The sequence below is a fragment of the Octopus sinensis genome, linkage group LG24 (genome assembly GCF_006345805.1).
Source record: "Octopus sinensis linkage group LG24, ASM634580v1, whole genome shotgun sequence".
Lineage (NCBI taxonomy): Eukaryota > Metazoa > Mollusca > Cephalopoda > Octopoda > Octopodidae > Octopus > Octopus sinensis.
In genome coordinates this window covers 3,462,724-3,488,239 of record NC_043020.1, presented here as the reverse complement: position 1 = coordinate 3,488,239, position 25,516 = coordinate 3,462,724, and the positions used below count along the sequence as shown (strand labels likewise).

Below are 25,516 nucleotides of genomic sequence, written 5' to 3'. Positions count from 1 at the left end.
CAGATTCCCTCAACTCCTTTCTCTCTCTTCTACATCTCTATCATCCGTTTCTCTCAAATTTTTTTTTTTTTACTTCCCTTAACATTTAGAGTTACCTCCCTTAAGGCCAACCCTCATTCAGGTGAGATCTGATCGTTTCAGCCTTGATGATTCCCTCTCGTCGAATGCCTAAGATTGCGTTGTCTAACATTGGGTGTGATTTGAGGAAGATTTGATAGTTGTTTCGAAAAGGTGGGCAACCACATAGAAATTCCCTCGTTAGTTCATCTTGTCTCAACCATGGTTGAGACAATGGAATTTACTATGTTACGCCAGACTTCACGGTCCATCATAGCATTATGGAGGTCCTGTTGCTGGATGCCTGTATCCCTGGAGATTACATCAGGGTAGGAGAGTGTGCACCCTCTGGTATTGTGAGTAGATGGCTTCCAGAGGAGAAGAGTAGAAATTACCTCGTTTTCAGCTCTACAACAATGTCCAGCAAACTGGACTCTTCTACCTTTCATATTGTTATCACTGCTATTGTTTTTTTCTTGTTATTGTTATAATTGATTGCAGTTATTGTTGTCAATTTTATCTTCATATTGTTTTCATATCTCCAAAAACATTAAGCGAAAAATACTTTCTCATTTGTCATTCTCTCCTCTTCTCTCACTTCATAGGTTGCCCTCTCTCCCTTTCTTTCCCTCCATAGATCACCCTCTTTTCTCCTCTTCCCTTTCTTTGCAACTCTCCCACAAAATCCCTAAAATTGGATTTTAAAAGACCAAGATTGTACAAATTCAATACCTTTGTAAGTATTGATTTGTGGGTTCGATTCTGGCCCAGGTTAGCTCATCATTTTTCAGTCAATTAATTACATAAATATTGCTTTAAATTGGAGTATATATATTATTATGATATGTTACTATACTGTTGTTATTGTATAAAAGACTTTCATGGTTGCTCTTTCTCCATAACTTACAAAGCCTTCAGATTTGTTTGCAAATATTATATGTAATATATATATATATAAATAAATATATATATATATATATACATACATACATATATATATATATATATATACATACATATATATATATATAATTAATAATAGGAAGCTTTATGAAAATAAACAAAAGACGAGGCAGGTGGAAAACAACGAACAATTGTATTAGTATGGCGCTCAGGAAATATAAATAAAACAAGTCTTTACGTTTCGAGCCTACGCTCTTCAACAGAAAGATACACAGAGAGAGAAAAACACAGAAAGAAGGAGAGAAAAAAAAGCGTGCAGTAGCTAACGAATCAACATGGCGATCTGATTTCGGCCAGAGGTCAAAGATCAAACATGAGACGCGAGAGCGAAATAAGGGAGATAATAGGGTTGATAAACGGTTTGAGTGACCAGCTAAAAGTAAGTGGGAGGGGTCTGGATGTTTGTATGTATAGGTGGTGTATGTATTAGTATGTATAAGGGTGTGTGTGTGTGTGTGTGTGTGTGGTGTGTATGAGAGAGTATTAGTGCGTAAGATTGGTTCTGGACGTGCGTTGTATGGGGTTGGGTGGTATGTATTAGTATGTATTAGTATGTATTAGTACGTATTGGTATGTATAGGTATGTGTGTGTGTGTGAGAGAGTATAAGTGCGTATGCGGGGTCTGGACGTGTGTATGTATAGGGTTGGTGTAAGTATTAGTATGTACTAGTATGTATTTTAGTTATTATTTGGTGTGTGTATTAGTATGATGGCACATCATATGTGGTGATGTTGTAGATGTGATGTGTAAGTCATGTGGTGAGTGGGGAATAGGGGAGGGGGAAAGAAGGGGAGGGGAAGAAGAGGGGGAGGAGAAGGGGGAAGAGAAGAGGATGGGAGAAGGAAGGGAGGGTAAAATTTATTAAATTAATTAATTAAAAAGGAAGTTTTATTTGTATTTCTAATTTCGGTATGTGATGAAGCAGTTAGCTGAAACCCTAATTATAATTTTATATAATATATATCTATATTATATATATATATATATATATATAAATGGCTTGTAAGTATGTGGTATTTTGTTATGCAACTATGAAGAATATTTAACATATTTATAAGACCACGCTCTACTGCATTAGCAGTGCATGTTTACATTATTTAAGGTATTTACATACCAGCTTCCAGGAATGCGTTCAATATGTAAATTGGTATATCCAGTAACTATACACCTTTATATAAATTGGCTATTTAAGCAATGTGTTTGAGGAGTTAGCTGGGTGCTGATGAAGGGACAAAAACTCCCAAAATATGGCATATATGCCCATTACCCATTTCTCATCTTCAATCTCATTGTTTGTTTACAGCTGATGTCACGTATATGAAATGTAGTAACAAAAATCAATGCTGGCTTTAACTTCTATAGAATATCTGTAGAGGTAACCATAACAAATATGATATATATATATATATATATATATATATATATATATAATATATATATATATATAGCACAGTTCTACCTGCAATGTTATATGGTAGTGAAACATGGGCTACAACAAAGAGAGAAGAGCAGAGATTGGTAACGGCTCGAAGAACCATGGAGAGGTCAATGCTTGGAATCTTGATGAGAGAGCACATCAGTAGCGAGGTCATCAGACAGAAGTCCGGCATGAGGGATGTCATCGTAGAATATACATGCAGCAAGTTTAGATGGGCTGGACATGTCACCCAGCTCACCGATAATCGGTGGACCCGTGCAGTTGTCGAGTGGTACCCACGCAAGCAGAAACAACCACTTGGAAGGCCTCCACGATGGTGGAGTTATGATTTCAGGAGGGCGATTGGGATCATGTGGATGAGAAAAATGCAATCCAGAGAGGAGTGGACAGTGTGCTGTGACCAGTGGTGTCAAATGGACGCCCGACGGACTGGTCCATCAAGGTGAGATATATATATATATATATATATATATATATATCCATCAACATCATTTAACGTCTGTTTTCCATGATGGCATATGATGGACAGTTTGACTGGAGCTGGTATGGCTAGGGACCGCACCAGGTTCCATTGTCTGTTCTGGCATGGCTTTGACAGCTGGATGCCCTTCCTAATGCCAACCACTCCATAGAGTGTACTGCCTGCTTTTTACATGGCACCAATACAAGTACTTTTAACGTGACACCAGGAACCAGTGTCAATTCTGCTGTGACAGACGGGTGACCTGATATGGTTATTTTCTCTCTTATTCATCTCTATAGAATATACATATAATATACAACGCCTATTAATATAAAATATATTTTGTGATCTTCTACTTTATGGAGAAAATTATAAAGTGGCTGCAATCATTTGGGAATACTAAATCCATATTCACCATTCATATCTCATGATATATATATATATATAAAATAATAATTTAAGGGAATATTATTCCAAACTTACATTATTTAATCATCGGTATATTTTTATCTTATATTTAATCATTCTATTATATGTAATTTTCTAGATGGTGTAATTTAATTTTTCATTTTGAATTGATAAAAGGTGGTTTTTTCTAATTTTTATATATATATATATATATATATATATATATATATATAATTTATCTTTTACTTGTTTCAGTCATTACACTAAGGCCATGCTGGGGCACCACTTTGAATTTTTAGTCAAATGAATGAATTGACCCAAGTACTTCTTTTTTAAGGCTGGTACTTGTTCTATCGGTCTTTTTTGCCAAACCACTAAGTTATGGGAATGCAAACACACCAACACCAGTTGTCAAGCAGTATTGAGGGGACAAATACAGACACAAAGACTGACACACATAGATGAAACACTGAAGAACAACCTCAGGATGTTGAACCTTTCAGATGACAAAGGACTGAGATGCCTGGCCCCTTGCTGTCATCAAGAAGACCTGTACTCCACAGCAGAAGTGTTCAGATTGGTCCCTCTGGGTCTGGGGGTGTAAAGCACTTGTAGTGGTGCCACATAAAAAAGGGCCCATGCAATGCTACATAAAAGCACTTGTGCAGTGTCACATAAAAGCCCCCATGTGGTACCATGTAAAAGCGTGCATGAAGTGCCACTGGGAAAGCATCCAGCACCCTCTGCAAAGTGGGTGGCATTAGGAAGGGCATCCAGCTGCTAAAACAGACAGTGGTGTCTGGTGCAGCTCCCCAGCCCCGGTCAAACCATCCAATCCAGGCCAGCATGGACAACAGATGTTCAATGATGATGTATGCACACACACACACACACACACACAAATAAATGTGTGTGCATATGTACCAGTAAATATATATATATATATATATTCTTTTACATGTTTCAGTCATCAGACTGTGGCCAAGCTGGAGCACTGCCTCGAAGGATTTTAGTTGGAACAAATTGACCCCAGTACTTATTTCTTTTTTAAAGACCGATACTTATCCTGTTGGTCTCTTTTGCAGAATCCTGAAAGGATGAAGAGCAAAGTCAACCTCAGCGGAATTTGAACTCAGAACGTAAAGACGGACGAAAAGTTGCTAAGCATTTCTCCCAGCATGCCAACAATTATACCAGCTTGCCACCTTACAATGGAGAAGTATTGGTTTCAAATTTTGGCACAAGCCCAGCAATTTCAGAGGAGGGATTAAGTCGATCGCATCAACCCCAATTCACAACTTGTACTTATTTAATCAACCCTGAAAGGATGAAAGGCAAAGTTGACCTCAGTGGAATTTGAACTCAGAATGAAAGACGGACAAAATGTCACAAAACAATTTGGCCAACGTGCTAACGATTCTGCCAGCTCACCACCTTGCAATGGAGAAATATTAACAATAATTTAGTCCCGAATATAGAAAATGATGGGGTGGTCATAATTGGAACACCTTTGATTTTAGATCAGCTCAATCAGTGCTGACCTGGAGATAAATAACAGCAACAACATTATTCGGCATCATGCAAGTACAACAACAAAGGATAAATCATAATTATAATTATAAATCATAATTATAATTATAAATCATAATTATAATTATAAATCATAATTATAATTATAAATCATAATTATAATTATAAATCATAATTATAATTATAAATCATAATTATAATTATAAATCATAATTATAATTATAAATCATAATTATAATTATAATTATAATCATAATTATATTATAAATCATAATTATAATTATAAATCATAATTATAATTAATAAATCATAATTATAATTATAAATCATAATTATAATTATAAATCATAATTATAATTATAAATCATAATATAATTATAAATCATAATTATAATTATAAATCATAATTATAATTATAAATCATAATTATAATTATAAATCATAATTATAATTATAAATCATAATTATAATTATAAATCATAATTATAATTATAAATCATAATTATAATTATAAATCATAATTATAATTATAAATCATAATTATAATTATAAATCATAATTATAATATACCATCTGAGAAATTTAGATGTGAGAAAAATAAACAAACAAGAAAATGAAGCAAAACCAAAACCAAAACAAAAAACTCAAACTTTTCCCTCCTTTGTCAAAACAATGTAAGTAATAAACTGTTTTAGTAGCAACAGAAATAGATGAAGATGAAGAAGAAGAAGAACACGATGACGTGGAAGACGATGAGGAAATGAAAGAAATTGAGATTACAAACCTAATCGCTTAATCCTTCAATCCTATAATACAAGTAAGGTTATGGTCACTGATTAAGGATTTTCAAGGGTTTCCTTACAGCAAATATCCTCCAGGGTCCACTTGCAACCTGTGTTACATAAGGGTCCTTTGTAGCCTGTTTTTAATGGGGTTTCTTACAGCCTGTATTTCGAAGGGTCTGCTGACAGATTATGTGTTTTAAATTGCCATCTCATACCTTGTGTTTGTTATCCAGGGGTACCTTTACAGCCAGTGTTATTGGTATTCTCACAGCCTACATTTTAATCTCCAACTTCATAAATATTTGACTCTCTTAGATCTCTCTCTCTCTCTCCCTTTCCTTTATCCATTCCTTTTTTCTCTCTCTCTCTCTCTCTCTCTTCCTTTCTCATTTCACACACTCATTTACCATTTCCCTTTCTCTTATTCTCAGTTCCAGTAGAAGTTCTACAAATTTCCGGTGAAATTTCATCTGTAATTTGTGTCAAAAAGAAGAAATGAACCAAACTATAAATATTTGACTAATTATTTGCCCCAAACTGTTGGAAGATGCCTGGGTCGTGTGTTGGCGGCCAACGGTTTCACCAACCATCCTTTGTACTTTGGAGCAGAAATATCTCATTTTCCTAATTTCCCTCCATTTACAATGGAAATACAACACACAATTACACACAGAACAATTATGTGTACATACACACATCAATTTATATAAACATACCCTTACACACCAAATACACACACACACACACACACACACACACACACAGCAATTAATGTAACTATATGACCATACACAGCAATTATATACTCAACTATACACTTAAACACACACACACAGCAATTACATACACATATGCCTACATACACACATACTTACCGAAATAGTGAAGCATATACTAATACATATTACATACAAATATACACACAGAAGCACTTCCTCTAACACACTAACACACACTCAAGCACAACCATAATCCCACACCTACAAAAGCACTTCCTTTCCTACACTCCCACACAAACACACAAACACACAGTACAAATATTTCCTTAAAGGAAATATATACATTTCCAAATTACAGATATGACCCAAATATATATATATAAATATAAGCATACATATATATGTAGTAGTTTGTTTCACATGAAATGTCGTATTTGAAAGGTAACAGTAAAATGTTTCAGAAGTGTTAGAGAACTGATTTATTTAATGAATGTATGATCCATGTTCATATATTACGTTTACCCAACGTTTCTCTATTGTCATATATTCCATCTTTAAAACAAAATTTGTCTTTTGCTGTGATGATAAACTGTCCGAATGTTTCAATTACCTCTTCTCTGTTTAAGAATGTTTTATTGCTTATGAAAAGCTCAAATAAGCTTAAATAAGTGAGGATCAGTAGGAAAGATATCAAGGGAATAGGGAGGATGTTGCAAAATCTCATAATGTGGGCTTTGCAACTTTTGGACCGTAGCCTGAGGAGTGTGAGGACATGCATTGTTTTGGAGCAAAATTGGGCCACCTCTATTCACTCGTCTGGGTTGCTTCTTTTTCAAATTATATATACATTCCCAGATTATACATGCAAATTCACATATATATATATATATGTATATGCATGTAAATATACGCACACAAGTGTAGATATACATATACCTATTTGTGTGTGTAACCACATAGTTCCAGGTTCAGTCCCACTGCATGGCACCTTGGGCAAGTGTCTTCTACTATAGCCTTGGACTGGCCAAAGCCTTGTGAGTGGATTTGGTAGATGGAAACTGAAAGAAACCTGTTGTGTATATGTATATATATTTATGTGTCTGTGTTTGTCCTCCACACCATTGCTTGACAGCTGATGTCGGTGTGTTTATGTCCCTGAAACATAGCAGTTCAGCAAAATAGACTGATAGAATAAGTCCTGGAGTCGATTTCTTCAACTAAAGGCGGTGACTCAGCATGCTCGCAGTCAAATGACTGAAATGTGAAAAAATATGAAAGAGTAAAAAAAAAGAAAGAGTCTGTATGCATCGTTTAATATACAGAGTATAAAGATATGAGCCACTAATACTCTCTGGCTTTGGTGGAATATGTCCAGGAAGATTTTGATAACACACCTTGTGTCTCTAAGCAATCTTCAAGCTCAGAACACATGGATTATAGATGTAGGTATATGTGTGTGTGTATGTGCGTATGGGTGTGCACATGCACAAGTGTAGCAAGTGGACTAGTTAAAGGTCAACGTGTTGGTCGGGTCTTGGAACAGTGCTGTTAGCTCCTAACATGTTTTCTGTGCCACTTTATCTGGCCAGCCTGTAGACCGTGTACTCAGAGCCTGAAGACTGCTTGGAGAGACCAGGCAGGTGATAGCAAAAGCACAGCCTTCCCAGTGATTATATGTCATCATCATCATCATTTAATGTCAGTCTTCCATGCTGGCATGGGTTGGACAGTTTGACAGGAGCCAGCCAGGTAGAAGACTAAATATATTCTGGGGTGGCTACTGAAACAGAGGTTACTCTTCCTATCATTTTCTTTACAGCACCAACAAATGCAATATTCTCATTGCATCTGAGGTGTTTGTAACATCACTGGAGAGAGAGGAGACAGATTGACCCCTGATATTCATATTCTTTGTCTGGTTGGCAATTCCTCAACATATGACTACCAAACATGTCCACTTGCTCTGAACAAACTCCATCTCTATGTTCTGTAAGAAATTTAAACCAATTCTGTCTTTTGGTGTTGTAAATATTACTCACAGCTTCAGGTCATCAACAAAAGAATCTGCACGAATGTGTGTGGGTGTATTTTTTACCGATATAAGAACTGGTATGAAAAACAAGAACAAAAACCTGATCCCTTGTGATACTTGCTCTGCACTGAGTTACACATACTCTTATGTCAATCTTGCTGCAGGAAATGCAATAAAACACCAAGTAATGTTATTGGTCCCAAACTATGTGAGATACACACACACACGTATATACAAATAGAATAAAGTAAGTCAAAGGCAAAAGATGATTATGAGAGCATTTCAGTAATTGTTTAAGATGCAGGTCGGCACTTGAGATAAATCTCAACTAAAACTCCTCAAGGCAGTGCCCCAGCATGGCTGCAGCCTTGTGACTGAAATATGTAAAAGATAAGAGAAGATAACCAAATACCAAACGTGTTTATTAGTCAAACAACTGAAAATGAATTCCTCTTTTCCTCTGCTTGTGAGTTTAGTTTGGGTTAGACATTTGGTTGACACATTTGAAGGTTAAATAGAAGTTCGTATTAGATTGCTTACATATTTAGAATTTCAGTTTGTTTTCCACATTTTTTAAAAGGTCATTTTTGCAGAGCACCCAATAACATATTGTGGCATACCACCTCACTTGAAATCACTGTGGTTTGAGGGAGATTTGACTGTTATTTCTAGCAGATTGAGTGACTACATACAGACTCCCCCATTGTCTTGTATACAGACATGTATTTGAAGCATAGTACTCTAACATTTCTCCAATATTTCCCTCAAATATTCATTTCTAACATTTATCATAAGACCACAACTGACCTCAGTGCAAGACTGAGTATATATATTCCATTGATATTTATTAGCAACAGACACAATATTAATAACAAGAAGTAATATTTATCCTTATTTGTTAGAACAAATTATATTGACTGCCAGAAGGACAACAAGAAACAGACCAAATTGGAATTTAAGCTTGGAAAATAAAAAGACACAACCAAATATCACAGTGCTCCACTGATTCTGTCCCCCCACAAGGTTGCTAGATGAGGCTACAAGTAAGATATTACACAAGTTTTCAGGATCACATGCTGCTGCTTACTGAAATTGAACCACCATCAACTTTAAAAATTTGATTTTTAAAGAGTAAAAATCCTGTTGAATATCTTATCAAATGATCAAGTAATTAAACTGGAACCGTTGTCCTTTGTCCCGATTCTTGGCTGAGAAAATTGGCTCAGCAGAATTTAAACTCAGAACATGCAGATTTGGAAGAAGTATCACTTGGCATTTTGTCTGATGTGCAAATTCTGCCAGGATACCTGTATGATAATAATTATTGATAGATATGAGCATTCTATCAGATAAAACACATCAGGAAAAGAATTTTAAAAGAAAGCAAAATACAAAGTCTATGAAAGAGGAATTGAAAAGATGTGACATCATATTATGAAAACAGCTGCACTCATTATAAGGGCCTAGGGCATTAGAAGGAAAGAATTTGAGGGACATCTTAGTAATACCCTTGTGAACCATCCAAGAAATTCATAAAATATTATTCACCAGTTTTGTACACATTCCATATAAAAACCCCTTCAATCTAATTATGAATTACAAAGCAGATGGACCTCCCTTATATAATTCAGATCGTATTTTAGAAACCTCTGCAATTCCTAATATATTCAACACCAAGATATACATTTAGGAAGTCGATTGTTATGGACAGCCAGAGAGTGTCCACTGGTTTCACACCTATAAAGGGCTTAGCTGCATAAGGCAACTCGTCAGGTTCAAATGACCATTTGAATCTATCGAATCACCTATACGGCTGAGAACGTTTATGAGTGTCAAACCAACGGTCACTCTCTAATTAGCCACAACAATCAAACTTCTACACATAACATTACTGCTCAAATATTTTAGAGTGCTTCTTTTTCAGACACACAAACTACCAATGATATATATATATATATATATATATATATATATATATATATATAATTATTATTCGAGGGAATAAAATCCAAACTTACAAGGAAAAAATTCAAAATGAACAATTAATCTTCTAGATGGTGTAATTTAATTGTTCGTTTTGAATTGATAAAAGGTGTTTTTTTTTCTAATTTTATGTGTATATATATATATAATAAATTAGAGACAAAACCACTATTATGCAAATCAAACAAAGAAAGACTTAGGCCAATACATAAAATATAAAATAATTTATATAAATTAAAATTTAACAAATGAATAACCACTACGGGTGCAAGAGTGCGTGCGTGGGAGCATGCACATGTACAAGTGCATGTATAAGCACATGCAGGTACACGGACACCCCCCCACACATCTATATATATGTGTATGCATGGCTACACCACAATCCCCAACCAGCATAGATAGATCTGCCATGAACACTAATCCCAAACTATGATACAAGGGGATTGGAAACATTCACAATATGTAGGGGGATAACCACACTAATCCACCCCTATACATTCTAACAACAAGTGGCTCCTATTCATCCAATTCACCCTGTATCAATTTTCACCCATCATAGCCATTAATAAATATTATAGTATAATATACTCGATTGTATATAAACTTATCTAAATGCGTTACGGATCCACACACACATATTGTATCTGTTATGCATGGGTACATGTAGACGCGGATATGTTTATAGTGCATCCTGTACTTCTGCACATTGCTTGTGCATGCTCGCACGCGCGCGGGTACCATCACTCAATCATAAACGTATATGTATGTGTGTGTATATGTGTATGGGTGTGGCGGGGGGTGTATATGTGTGTGTGAATGTATGAGAATGTGTGTGTGTGTATGTATGGGGTTGTGTATGCGTGTTTGTGCGTGTGTGTGTGTGTGGGTGTGTGTATGTGTGTATGTGCATGTATATGTTTGGATGTTTTCTTGTATAATTGTGTGTACGTGTGTGTGGTTGTACTGTGAATTTTTAATTGGTATGGATGTATTTGTTATGAGTACTAGTTTGTATGTGATGGGGGGTGTGGGAGGTGATTTATGATATCTGGGGGGATTGTTATATAGGTTTGTTTTTGTGTATTTGGTAATGGGTGGTTTTTGATCACTAGATGGGTTGCGTTTATAATGGTTATTTTATTTATTATTGAATACTATAGTATTGAGAGATTTTATTCTTTTGTGAATTCATTCCTTTTACAATGATAAACATATAATATTCCATTCATAATCTTTAATAACGTTGGTTCCTCACACGCAAAGAATTCAATATTTTATTCTATTCTGTTTATAACGTAATTTCTTAAACACTGTTTAACATGTATTGTGATTCAAATTACTTCATAGTTTATAACTCGCTAAGAAGGTAAGTTTTTTTCTGATCTCCAAATTGTTAATATTGTATTAGCCTTATGAGTAATAATATTCTCCTTATGTTAATCTTGCTGTTTATGTAATGATCTATTTATCGTAATTTTATATGTTATTAGTTATTAAATAATTTAGATACATTTTTGATAAATAGATAGGTTTCGAATTAAGATGGTTTAGGCCATGTCTAATATAATAGCATAATTTATATTAGATAATTTTTCCCATTCATAATTTGATTAGTACTTATAGTATTTTAATACTATATTACTGAGTAAGGAATATTCTTATAAGTTTGTGGTTGTGTATATGTGGCTATTGATGTTATTTCTTCTATGTGTTAGTGTAGTGCAGTGTACATACGTTTATGTATGAGTGATTGTATGTGTGTGTGTGCGGGTGTGCATAATTGATGTGTAGAGGTATATGGCTGAATTTAGAACATGTCCGTGTCTGTATGTGTTTGTGTATGTATAGATATGTGTGTGTGTGTGTGTGTTTGTTTACGTATTTATATATGTTTATTACATATATATAGTATATAGTATTTAATACTATTTTACTAAGAATGAAATATTTCTATAAGTATGTGGTTGAGTATCTGCGGCCACTGGATGTTATTTCTCCTCTGTGTTAGTGTCCTGTTGAGAGTATATGTTTATGAATGAGTGATTGTATGTGTGTGTGTGTGTGAGTATGAATAGGTGATGTGTAGAGGTGTAGGGCTGCATTATGGATATATCTGTGTCTATATGTTTATGTGTGTGTGTAGATGTATATGTGTGTGTGTGAGTTTGTGTGCGTATTTGGATGTGTTTATATACATACATGTATATAGGTGCATGAGCTTGTGTGTATATATATATATATATATTTTTTGTTTTTGAAATTAGCTATTTCATCTTTAAATATGAGAAATTAAATATATTAGGTTTTCATTATATACAATCGTTTATAGAGTCTATTTTAGATCTTGATTATAATATTTTTATATATATTTTCATTGATAATTTATATATATTAGTTATTTCAAATATCTATATAAGTAGATATAGACTAAAATGGATATTAGCATATGGTTTTTCTACCTTATAAATTAAAGTTAATATTTAACATTATAGTCGATTTCGATATAATCATATTTAATAATAGAGTTTATTTAGATTATATAGATATTTATATCGTAAAAATATTGATTATATTTTATATTTTAGGTTTAGAAACCACCTGAAGAATGTCTAAGATGTGCTGACACGAAACGATCGTAGTGGTTATCCATTTGTTAAATTTTAATTTATATAAATTATTTTATATATTGGCTTAAGTCTTTCTTTGTTTGATTTGCATAATAGTGGTTTTGTCTCTAATTTATTATAATATAATATTTTATTATAAAATTGGATTCAATCTTAAATCTGATTTTTCCTTGTAAATTTGGATTTATTCCCTAATATCTAATATTTATTAATGTGTGTGTGTGTGTGTGTGTGTGTGTGTGTGTGTGTGTGTGTGTGTGTGTGTGTGTGTGTGTGTGTGTGTGTGTGTTAGAAGAAAAATTACAACAAAAACCAAGGCAACACAGGTATCTCAAGTCAGTTGGAATAATTAATTAGGGTAAGGTAAATTTGAAGTCTTACAGCTGTTTCTGGGATATCCCAAGTGATAGGCTAGCATGTCCATACACTGGGTATTCCGTCATCAGAGACAGAGTGAGAAGGTATGAAAGTTCTAGACAGGGAGATTCACTGTCTATAAGGAATAAAATAGTGAATAAAATAGGAGATAAAAGAGTAAAGAGTAAAGCAGTAGATGGAAGAATATAGACAGGAGAATAAAGTTCACATCTTCTTCCAGAGGGTATGGAGGTTAGTCCATACTTCTGTGAGGGTATAGGCCCTTGGGTATAATCCCAGGTAAATCTAGACAGTATTTTGAATGTTGCAGTCATGTGGAAGGAATAGAATTAAGTGATTAGCTAATATGAAAATGTTCCGTGTAGGTATATAGATAGAGAAAGACAGGCATACTCCAACCTCCCTTGGTGTCGGGGATATTCATATCCTGGTAAATGCTGGTTATAAGGTTGAGGTTATGGGCATGGTATATGCTATGATGGTCAGTGTTAGTATTGCCCTTGCACTGACCAATATTATGATTATATTTAGGTAGTAGGAATCAGGATGGGGTAACAATACATTCTATATCAGGCGGGGAGGAATAGGATAATTTCAGAGTGGATCTGTTGAAAATTGAATAGTGTTTATGGTGACATGAAAACAGTTGCATCACAAGATAGCAATCTCTAATTGTGGAGAGAATATGTGGAAGGGGTAGACGTGGGAAGACAAGGGAGGAAGTGATGGGGAAAAGATCTTCAGACTTTGGGCCTCACAGAGAGGATGGAAACAATGCCAAAACAGACATGGAGCCCAGACAGCCCCTGTCAAACTGTCCAACCCACGCCATCATGGAAAATGGACATATGATAATGATATATACACACATTAAAGGGATTTGCAGTGTAAGAGCAGAACAGAACAAGAAGGTACAAAACAAACTATCGTCTCACATTATTCCAGCCTCAGACAATAAATCTCTTTCGTATCAAACAATGCTTCACGAAATTTTACTCAATATTCTAATACAATAGTTCAAGGGAGATAACTTGTGTTCAGTATATTACTCCGTCCTTTAGCTCTGGCTCTTGTATAGCTACACATATTCTTTTATTCTTTTACTTGTTTCAGAACAAATTGTGGATTTGTAAAGAAACAAAATGGCCTTGGATGCGAGGTGGTCCCTCTCGACCTATACCAAGACCCAAACTTATGGGAAGCAGACTGTATGTAAGGAGGATCAGGTGAGAAAGTAAGAAAAATGGAAGAATTTACAATATGGCAGCCTCTAGAGCCAACTGGGGTTCAGCATATCTAGGGTGTAACCCCCAGCAGTTTGTCCCCTAATGTTCGAGTAGCTTTCCATATACCTGTACAGGTGATAGACTGCCACCTAGTTTAATTAACACTAGGTGGCATTTGGTACTTAGGTACCATCATTTGGTACTTAGGTACCTTTGAAGGAGTCCACTCTGTTGCAAGGATTTGAGCCAGGTTACTCCACCTTCCTTCAATGGGCCTCAGAGATCCTTAACAGGGTCACCAGTGCTGTTATGCTTTCACTGACCGTACCTTGAAAGAAAAATAGCTTTTTCTTTTTTCTCTCCTTTTCTTATATTATTATAATTACTTGGTTAATTAACTTATGTTGTACTTCCTTTTGAGAGAATAACTACTACCTTGCCTATGACAAGTCTAGGACAAGGCCCTGGAAATGGGTGTGGGGCCACGTGTGTGGGTGTACATCTATATTCATGGAGGTGGATACAGAGGTCCATACATGCACACATGTGCATGCACTTTGACATGTGTATGTGTGTGTATGTGTAACATATATGTACGTGTGTGTGTGTGTGTAATATATATGTACGTGTGTGTGTGTGTGTGTGTACAAGCATGTGTGTATGAATCTGTATTTGTGGATGTATAAATCAGTTGAGGTATAATCATGAATCAACAAAGAGTAAGTGTCTAGAGGCTGAAACCAGGCTGATGTTGGCAGGGGTTAAACCAAAGGGCTGATTAAAATGCCCCAAATATCAGACAACATGAACAGTGACAACAACAACAATTCCAGGAGATTGTCTTACCTGGTTTTGGTGGTTTCTTTGGTCGTTTCTTGAATTCTTTCTCAAATCTTTCTTCATTATATTTCCATCGACGTACTTGTTCCTGCAAACAACAGCAATAAAAATTTACATTTATAAGGGGACAGGGGACAGAATTTGGGTTTTTTTTTAATCACTGCAAACACTGAAGTTTATTGCTTATGAACATAATTACAGTGGGTATGTGTGTGTAGTGGGGTGATGGTCATGGTGGAGTTGGTGACAGCAGTAATGTTGACTGTAGCTGTGTTATTTAAGAAGAAATCAGCCTTTGTCAAGTAGACCTATGATCCAGCCATCCATGCCCATCCTACCTTTTTTTCTTATATTATCTATATCCTTTTTGAAGGCAGTAAAATGGGATTTAACCCTTCAGCATTTAAATTGGCCACACCTGGCTCAAATATTTTACCTGTTTTAAGTTCAAACCAGCAAAATCTTGACCACTCACAATGTCATTCTAAAAGTAAATAATCGCATGATTTGAACTCTTGAAGCTACAAGATAATACACAATGAATTCAAAATGTTGAGAATAAATAAGTATAATACTTGATACCTGGCTCAAATATTCTACCTGTTTTCCATTGAAATGAAGCAGGTCCAGCCTTTCCCACATAATCTTTAATGTTATTGTAAAATTATACAATTACATCGTTAGAATCTCAAAGCTAAAAGACAATGCATGATTAATTCAAAACAATGTAAATAAATAAGTAAAAGAGGGGAGCACATATGCCAGGACACAATGACCCCCTTAGCAGACCCAGGGCAGAATATGGGAGTAGAATATGGGAACCAGTATTAAGAAAAGAGAAAATACTAGGTTTATAAGCTCTAAAAGTCACTCTATAATTGCCCACGGGCATACAGCGTAGTGGTTAAGAGTGCCTTGAATAAATAATAATAATAATAATGATGATGATACCAGCAAAAAAATACCTTAGGAATGAGAACCCAGGGTTGGATTCAAAATTCTTGAAGGAGCATGTTAGTATTGGACCATAGAGAGACATGAAAGAATACCATTAGCCCTGGAAGCAATGTTGGTGCCAAACTCATTTATTGCCTCTTGTAAAGAAATGAGGACATCTGAATAATTTTTAAAAAGGGCTTTGACTTCAAAAGTCATGTTAGCCATTTAAGAATCCCAGGGTTGGATTCAAAATGCCACCAGGACAGCTGTTGAAGGCTGGAGTGTATATCAGCCAAAACATTGTGGTAACAACAAACAAAATGAGGACACATATCTGTCCTATGGAAATAATGTATATATATATGTATACAGAAGCACAATTAAAGGCTATAAACCTCATTCAGGGATAGCAAGATCGTATGAAAGTACTGGTTAGTTACCTATACAAAGAATATTGAACATCACATTTAATACTCAACTGCAAGGTAACTATAGAAACGGTGGTTTATATATATTTATTTCTTATAATAATAATTGAGAAAATAAAGAGGCAATTAATAAATTATTAGTTATTAATTAAAAAATTGACAAACATCCCTTACTGCTGTTTCAATTCCAGACCTTTAGAAAATTAATTAAATTAATTTTCTGAAGGTTTGGAATTGAAACAGCTGTAAGAGATGCTTGTAAAATTTTTAATTAATAAATAATTTATTAATCACCTCTCTCTTTTCTCATCTTATTAGTATATATATGTATATATATACATATAAAGTATACTAAGCTGTGGTGCTTTCTTCCTTGCTGTATGGCACTGAAACCTGGACAGTCTATGAATCTCAAGCCACGAATAATCATAGTTACGACTACTGGCTGCAGATGATGATAATAATAATATATATATATATATATATATATATATATCGAACAATGAGAATGAGTGCTCAATACTGCATTGGTAGATAAAGATTCTTTATCTGTGTATGAAGGCTACCATTGGTTCCATGCTAACGGATATCTTTACAATTATCAAACCGATCACAGGGAACATTGGTGTTCATCTCCATTTTGGGTAAAAACAAAATGGAGATGAATGCTGATGTTCCATATGATAAACTTGATAACTGTTTAAGGTATTCGTTGACATGAAACCAATTTTAGACTTAATACACAAATATATATATATATATATATAATAAAGGGTAAAATTAATTAATCAATTAATAATTAATAATTTTACCAAGTAGTTTGGTATGTTAAAAGAACCATTATTGGTAAACTTATATAAAAATTCTATAATTATGAGCATAATTATAATTAGGGTTCAGCAAAATTTGCTTCACCACATACCAAAATTTAGAAATAGCAGTTAAAATACTATTCTACTACCATAAGATATCTCCCAGACAGCAATGCACAACATTATGAGTTGTTGAGTATTGCTGTGCTGTCCTTATATATATATATATATATATATATATATACATAACCAAAATGGAAATGTTCAATCAACACTAATTGTGACTGAGGGTGCTGAGCAGCACATACATTGCTATAAATAAGAGTTAAAACCCTTAGAACTGGAAAAAAGCACATTTTCATATACTGACAGGGGAGATAACCACCTCATAAGTGAAGCTAGATCCCTGGACTAGACTAGTTTTGCCTGTAAAATTGAAGGCTCGTCAGCAGTGACTACTCCATCACCGAATAATCATTCTCAAAAAAAACAATCAGCAAAAAAAAAAAGGCACACAACTTACCTCCCTCATTTTCATAAATAAAATATGTTTCTGTTCCTCAGAGAGCTCTGCCAGCAACTCCTTATCAATATACATATCACGTAGAATCTGTTGTAACATGGTGGAAGCTAGAAAAAAAGGAACAAATAAGAAATAAAAATATTAGAATATTCAACATGTTTAATTCCAACTTCAGAGGTAGGTACCTTAATGTATAAAAGTTAGCGTACATAGATATATATATATATATATATATATATATATAATATATATTACATACGAAATTAAGAGGAATGACCAGCAAAGTGGACTCCTAATATGACCACTTTGATAATCATTCCTCTTAATTTTGTATGTATTATAATTTTTAATGTTTGGATTTTTAAAATATGCTAATCTACTGGTTTTAATTGATTAATATCAATTTCTACCCTCATTATATATATATATTTAGTGGAAGGTGTTTATAAGCCATTTAAGAAACACACAAAAACTGTTAGATTCACTTCAACCTTTAATTTAATTTGTCAAAATATTTTCGTCGCTTTGAGACCGCGACCTGTTCACTGACAAAATTTCGTGCAGCACGAAATTTTATCAGTGAACAGGTCGCGGTCTCAAAGCGACGAAAATATTTTGACAAATTAAATTTAAAGGTTGAAGTGAATCTAACAGTTTTTGTGTGTTTCTTAAATGGCTTATAAACACCTTCCACGCTGCAATTGTTTTCGTTCCAGCACACGATCAACAGCATGCTTAGACATGTTAATCACTCTTTGTTTTATACTACCTGTATCATCTCTTGTGAAAGGTAAAAGAGTCCACTTTGCTGGACATTGTTGTAGAGCTGAAAACGAGGTAATTTCTACTCTTCTCCTCTGGAAGCCATCTGCTCGCGATACCAGAGGGCGCACACTCTCCTACCCTGATCTAATCTTCAGGGATACAGGCATCCAGCAACAGGACCTCCATAATGCCATGATGGACCGTGAAGTCTGGCTTAACATTGTCTCGACCACAGTCGAACAATGATGATGATTATATCAATAGAAGTGACACTTGGCAAAGCATGCAGTTGATAGTAGATATTTGCTACGAATAATGTGCAAAGACACACAAATCATGATTTAGCAATTCCACCATTGCTACCAGATGCTTTTTATCTGCTCGTGATACACCTCAGTGCTTTTGAAAACTTAATGCCAACGAGAGAGGCTTCCTCAAAATGGTGACTGTATTTTTGTGGTCTTCAAAAGTATATCCACATTAAGTAAGCTATACAAAATGCTGTTCAGAACCAATATTGCAGCCGTTCCTAATAATGAATACACACACACACACACACACACACACACACACATGCATGCTCACATATATTATGTATGTCAACTTCAACTTATTTCTATATTCAGCACATTGCATAATTTTCTATAGAAAATTATACAAAAGGAATTAAATAATTTATTACTATGTAAGAGATATAAGGACCAGCAGAATGCTGGCTATTCAACAACAAAGCAGTATGGAAGGGTAGGGTGTACGTGTCAGAATGAGTGACTGTGTGTGTATGTTGGTGTGTGTGTGTGCATATGTTGGTGTGTGTGTGTGCACACGCAAGAATGAGTGACTGTGTATGTTGGTGTGTGTGTGTGTGCAAGAATGAGTGACTGTGTATGTGGGTCAATGGAATTTTATCTTATATCCGTGTCCATCAAATCTTGTTTTAATGGTTATAGTATTTCACTGGTGCAAATAAGGTTTTCTATAGCAACCAGTCAACAATTAATATAGTTGGTTGCTATAAAAATGTGATCATGGTTGACCGAACCAATGGGAAATGGGTTGAGAAGTCATTAGTCCACGTGCTGTTTACTAGTAGTATTGGGTTGTATACGTAAGTATGTTTGGTAGTATAGAGTAATATAATTAACTGGAATTTGGTGGCATTATTGTCATGTAGCTGGAGATGAAGTAGGTATAAGGTACAATCAACCAAATAACTAATGACAATTCATATATCTCTAGCTGCTTCTGTGCTCTATCTCCACCTAGGTGAAGGCCCAGACTGCATGTACTTCTCCCCTTCCTTGGGCCCTTAGTTCCTAATGAAGTTGTAGATAAGATGTCAGTCATGACATATGATGCATCTTGAGAATATTAAACCATCCTTTTCCAGGACTGAACCCAGATGATTTCTTGCAGAGAGAAAGTGTGAAAAGGAGGAAGAAACTCCTAGAAAGTTCTGGTATTTTATCAATCCCCAAAAAGATGGCAGTCAAAGTTAACTGATGAGATTTCAGCCCAGAATGCAGCAAACTGGAGCAAATACCATAAGACATTCTACCTGGGTATTCTAACAACTCTGTCAATTCTATGGTTAATTATTATATAATGCCAAACGACAACATGGTTAATTATTATGTGGTACAGAGTGACAATAAAAATTTTCTTCTCTGCCCAGTGACATGTTGTTTAGCCCTAAAGGTCCAACATGATTGGACAGGCCCATAGTCAAAGACATTCCAGCCATAGCCACCAAGTCTACATTATTTAATGTACACCTGTGCCATTGGCATGTAAAAAGCACCATCTGTACGTAGCCAATGCCAGCACTGCCTTAACTGGCTTCCATGTCGGTGGCACATAAAAAGCACCAACTGATTGTAGCAGTTGTCCGCTTACCCTGGCACCTAAAAAGCACCATCCGTACGTGGCCGATGCCAGCACCGCCTTGACTGGCTTCTGTGCCGGTGGCACGTAAAAAACACCAACCGACCATGGACGTTGACAGCCTCCCCTGGCACCTGTGCCAGTGGCACGTAAAAATCACCCACTACACTCACGGAGTGGTTGGCGTTAGGAAACACTGCCAGATCAGACTGGAACCTGGTGCAGCCTCCTGGCTCCCCAGACCCCAGTTGAACCGTCCAATCTGTGCTAGCACAGAAAACAGACGTTAAACGATGATGATGATGATGATGATGAAGGCTTTGGTTGGCCTGAGGCTATGGGAGAAGACACTTGCCCAAGGTGTCATGCAGTGGGACTGAACCTGGGACCATGTGGTTGGGAAACAAAAGTCTTACCACACAGCTATGCCTGCATGTGTGGGCTTCTTTTAGTTTCCATCTACCAAATTCACTCACAAAGCCTTGGGACACTTGTCCAAGGTGCCACACAGTAGGATTGAACCCAGAACCATGTGGTTGGGAAGTGAGCTTCTTTGCTGAAATATATTATAAAAACAGAAAAAGAAACAACCTATTTTAATTTACAGGAAATACCACAAAGATATTAAATAGTTGTTGAAATCAAACCTTTCACTCTTAATAAAGTGCAGTGTGTCTATGTGGTGATTTATGAATACATGTCACTAAATCATTTGTTAGTTTTGGCTTTACATCAGTCAATTTGTTGTTTGCAGTGCCAAAACATTAAGTCAGTGTTAGCTTTGCTAAATTTATTGAAAATAAACAACCATTATGTTAAACCTTCTCTTTGCCTCACAACACTCTTCTTTGTGAAGGGCTTCAATAGTGAAAGCTTAATCAGCTAGGAGTTAATTAATGATACATGCTGAAGTTGACAGCACTGGAGCTTAATAAGAACTAAACTTGCTGGGTTTAAGTTGGCAATTAGTACAAATTGGTAATTAACTGATTTGTAATTTGTTAATTCAGTTACTCAGTAATAAAATGGTTTGACGATGAGTTGGTTCAGCAATGACTTCATTTGTAATGAATTAACAGCAAACCACTATTTTTTAGTAATTAAGTTGGTTTTTTTTTGTTTTTGTTTTTTCATTAAATCTCCAAGAATTTCAATTTCTTGAGCAAGTCAGTTGAGACAATGAATGAAGTCAACACAGAATTAACAATGGTCAGCTATACTAGACCCATGCAATTCCTTGTAATTCTGTCTTGTTTCAGCCATATTTAAACCAGCCATATTTGGCCCAAATATTCTCCCTATCTTATGTTCAAACTTGCCAGATTTGGCTTTTCTTATCAATCCTAAGAAGTCATTCTAAAAATAAACAATCACATCATTAAAATCCCAAAACTACAAGATAACACATGATTAATACAGAACAATGTGAATAAATAATCAGAACATTTGATGGAATAATTTGAATACTAAAAGGATGAAAGGTCCATCCGGCCTTTGGGCGCCTTTAACAGAGTTCACTTTGTTGCAATCATTTGAACCAGGTCTCTGACATAAGGAATTTCCTCCTTTCTTCTGACCAGTGAAGCCCTGAATTATGGCCACTGTCCTTCATTCCCTGGCTTTGCCAAGTAAAAAGCCAATGTTTGAAGAAGTAACAGAGGAAAATCAGGTATGAATACACAAAGTATTGTATATAAAGCCTGGATGAAGTACAAGTGTGAGCCTTGATATTACACCCCAAACAGACGGCAGGGGAAGGATTTTGGTGACAGAATATTAGCGGTAATATCAACATGCTTAGTGACCCTTATGAATATTGAGGTGAAGGGGTTTTAGATGAAGGGAGGGCCAAAGAGAGAAAGAAGAGTATTTAACAGAGGGGAATGTGGTAGCAGTAAGAGGTAAATGAAAGGGAATGCTGTAATGTGATGAGATTAAATGGTTTGTTGAAGAAAGAGACCAAAAGAGAAGAGCAATAAGGAGTGTGGTGGTAGTGAGAGGTAGGAGAAAGAGAATGTTAAAGAGAGAGGCAATGAGAGAGAGAGAGGGGGGTGCTTAGTGAAAGGAACATATTTGTAATGACAATAGGAGGAATGGAAATAATGAGATCTGATCAATAAGTATCCGGACTGTTGCCAAAGTAATGAAGCTAAAGCATGCAGAGTGAAGCCACTTGACCCAGACTGACCTCTGCTGTACATGCACACTAAGTTTTAACGTTCTAGCTCACTTCTGCTTTTTACAGCAGTGCTTGGAAGGAAGGTGTGTAGCGTGTGATCATCTTTTGTGTGGCACAGAATTAAAAGCCACAGCAAAGTCCAGGTAAACAACATCCACCCAGGATCCGCGATCAGTGATTCAGGTAATGTCCTCAAGAAACTCAATGAGTTGATTACAGCAGCTGGAGTTAGGAATAAATCCGAATTGTGACGGCTGGATGAGGCTGTGAGACTTCCAGAAGTTCCAGAGGGTTTCTCTGACACAGGATTCCATCAGTTTGGCGATGCAGCTAGTAAGACTAACGGGATGATAGTTGACAGGCAATGTGCGGTCACCTTTTTTGAACAGAGGGATAACACTGGCAGTTTTCCACTGTTCTGGAGTAACACCATTGTCAAGACAGAATTGGAAGAATAGAGAAAGTTGGCTTAGAAGAAAGTACCCACTGCGTTTGAGAAGTAGGTATGTAACACCATCAAGACCAGGAGAGGCATAGCTACGTTTATTCTTAAGGTGGCGTTGTAGCATTGCTGGTGTAAATTTCATAGTAGTTATAGAGTCCGGTGTCAGAGGTGATGGAGATGGAACATTTTGATCTTTGACAGTAAAGATGCCTGCATAGCATCCAGCAATGATTTCTGCACATTCTTTGGGATTGCTAGTAATCTGCAATATTTAGAGACAAAAGTGTTGGTCGTTGATGTCTATCAACACCTTTTCTTCATAGATTCCCTAAAGGAGTCCTAACCCTGAAATATTGAAACCTCAGATAATAGTATTAAACAATTGCATTGTTTTGGCTTCAGAAAAATGCTCAAAGTAACACACACACAGACACACACACACACACACACACATAATTTCAACAGAAATCAAATACCTTATAATCCTTTATAACTTTATCACCATCTTACAGTTTTCAAAATAAATGCAGTATTAGTACAAGTACTACTAATGAAGAAGTGTGTGTGTGTGGAGCGTGTGTCTGCATGCATAATGAAAATAAAGAAAGTAAAAGAGGAGTTATAAACTCCATTCACTTCTGATCCACTTTACAAACCATGACTCTAGAAATAATTACAAACTCCACACATTTAGATAAGTTTGATGTACCAAAAGTCTTTTTATTGTTTATTCCATCAAATAACAAAGGAATCGTTTCCCACAGAGTTTTTCTTTTAAATTTTGTTTTTCTCAACACCCAATCAAACCACACAAATGTACTCTCTCAATGTGTCCACCCCAATCATTATGCGTGTGTGTGTGTGTGTGGTGTGTGTGTGTGTGTTCTTCCCCTCTTCCTCCACCCATTACTAAAGTCGTCACCACCACCACCACCACCACCACCAATACCACGGTTACTACACTAACAAATATTTGAACTCTATTTGTCACCACGAAAAATGTTAATCACTCTTTCTGGGTGAGAGTGAGTTATTTGTTATCTAACAACAATGGCAACAACAAAGATAAAAAAGAAAACAAGATAAAAAGAGAAAAAAAACACATAATGAAACAAACAACCGAATATCATTATTATGGAAAAAAAAAACATACCATTAAACCATTTTAGAGAAATTACCAGAATTAGTGACACTCCTTGATGTAGTTAGTCATTTGGAGGTTACTCAAGAGTTAAACAGAAAATTGTTTTCCCATTTCACGTAAACCCTGGGATTGCAGGGAGAGGAGTGGTGGTCGCCTGGACTGCGAGAAATAGTAAACAAATCTTTTTCAAATTACATCTTTTATTTGTTTCAGTCATCAGACTATGGCCATACTGGAGCACTGCCTTGAAGAATTTTAGTCAAAGAAATCAAGCCCAGGACTTTTATTTCAAGCTTGGTACTTATTCTATCAGATCCTTTTTGCCAAACCGCTAAGTTACGGGGACGTAAACTCAACAATACCGGTTGCCAAGCAGTGGTGGGGGATATCCTCACACACACACACACACACACACTACTATATGAAAGTGCGTGTGTATACTCTTTTACTTGTTTCAGTCATTTGACTGTGGCCATGCTGGAGCACCGCCTTTAGTTGAGCAAATCGACCCCAGGACTTAATCTTTGTAAGCCTAGTATTTATTCTATTGGCTCTCTGTTGCCAAACCACTAAGTTACAGGGACGTAAACACACCACCATCGGTTGTCAAGTGATATTGGGGGAACAAACACAGATACACACACATATATACATATATTTGATGGGCTTCTTTCAGTTTCCATCTACCAAATCCACTCACAAGGCTTTGGTCAGCCAGAGGATATAGAAGACACTTGCCCAAGGTGCCACGCAGGTGGAATGAACCTAAAACCATGTGGTTGGTAAGCCAGCTACTTACCACACAGCCACTTCTACACATACATATATATATATATATATATATATATATATATAAATAAATTTGTGGCACGTAAAAAGCACAATCCGACCGTGGCCAGCTTCGTCTGGTCCCCGTGCCGGTGGCACGTAAAAAGCACCATCCGAT

At 35.7% G+C, this 25,516-nt stretch overlaps 1 protein-coding gene and 1 long non-coding RNA gene across 5 annotated transcripts in view; one reads left to right on the top strand and one right to left on the bottom strand.

Annotated features, from left to right (window-relative positions):
* The window catches only part of LOC115223850 (SH2 domain-containing protein 4B), a 68,635-nt gene that overhangs the window by 32,824 nt on the left and 10,295 nt on the right, over nucleotides 1–25,516 (bottom strand). For 2 of the 4 annotated variants that reach the window (XM_029794539.2, XM_036512887.1), the window contains exons 2-3: nucleotides 18,154–18,260; nucleotides 15,458–15,539 (exon numbers count right to left, since the gene is read on the bottom strand). In XM_029794539.2, coding sequence (XP_029650399.1) covers nucleotides 15,458–15,539; nucleotides 18,154–18,252 — 181 coding nt within the window. In that variant the 5' untranslated portion in view covers nucleotides 18,253–18,260. The other 2 variants (XM_029794542.2, XM_029794541.2) reach the window with 2 other exon arrangements.
* LOC118767767 lies at nucleotides 129–22,659 on the top strand. Its single transcript, XR_005003681.1, has 4 exons — nucleotides 129–270; nucleotides 17,175–17,179; nucleotides 18,944–18,951; nucleotides 22,649–22,659. It is a non-coding gene; the product is annotated as an uncharacterized LOC118767767 (long non-coding RNA).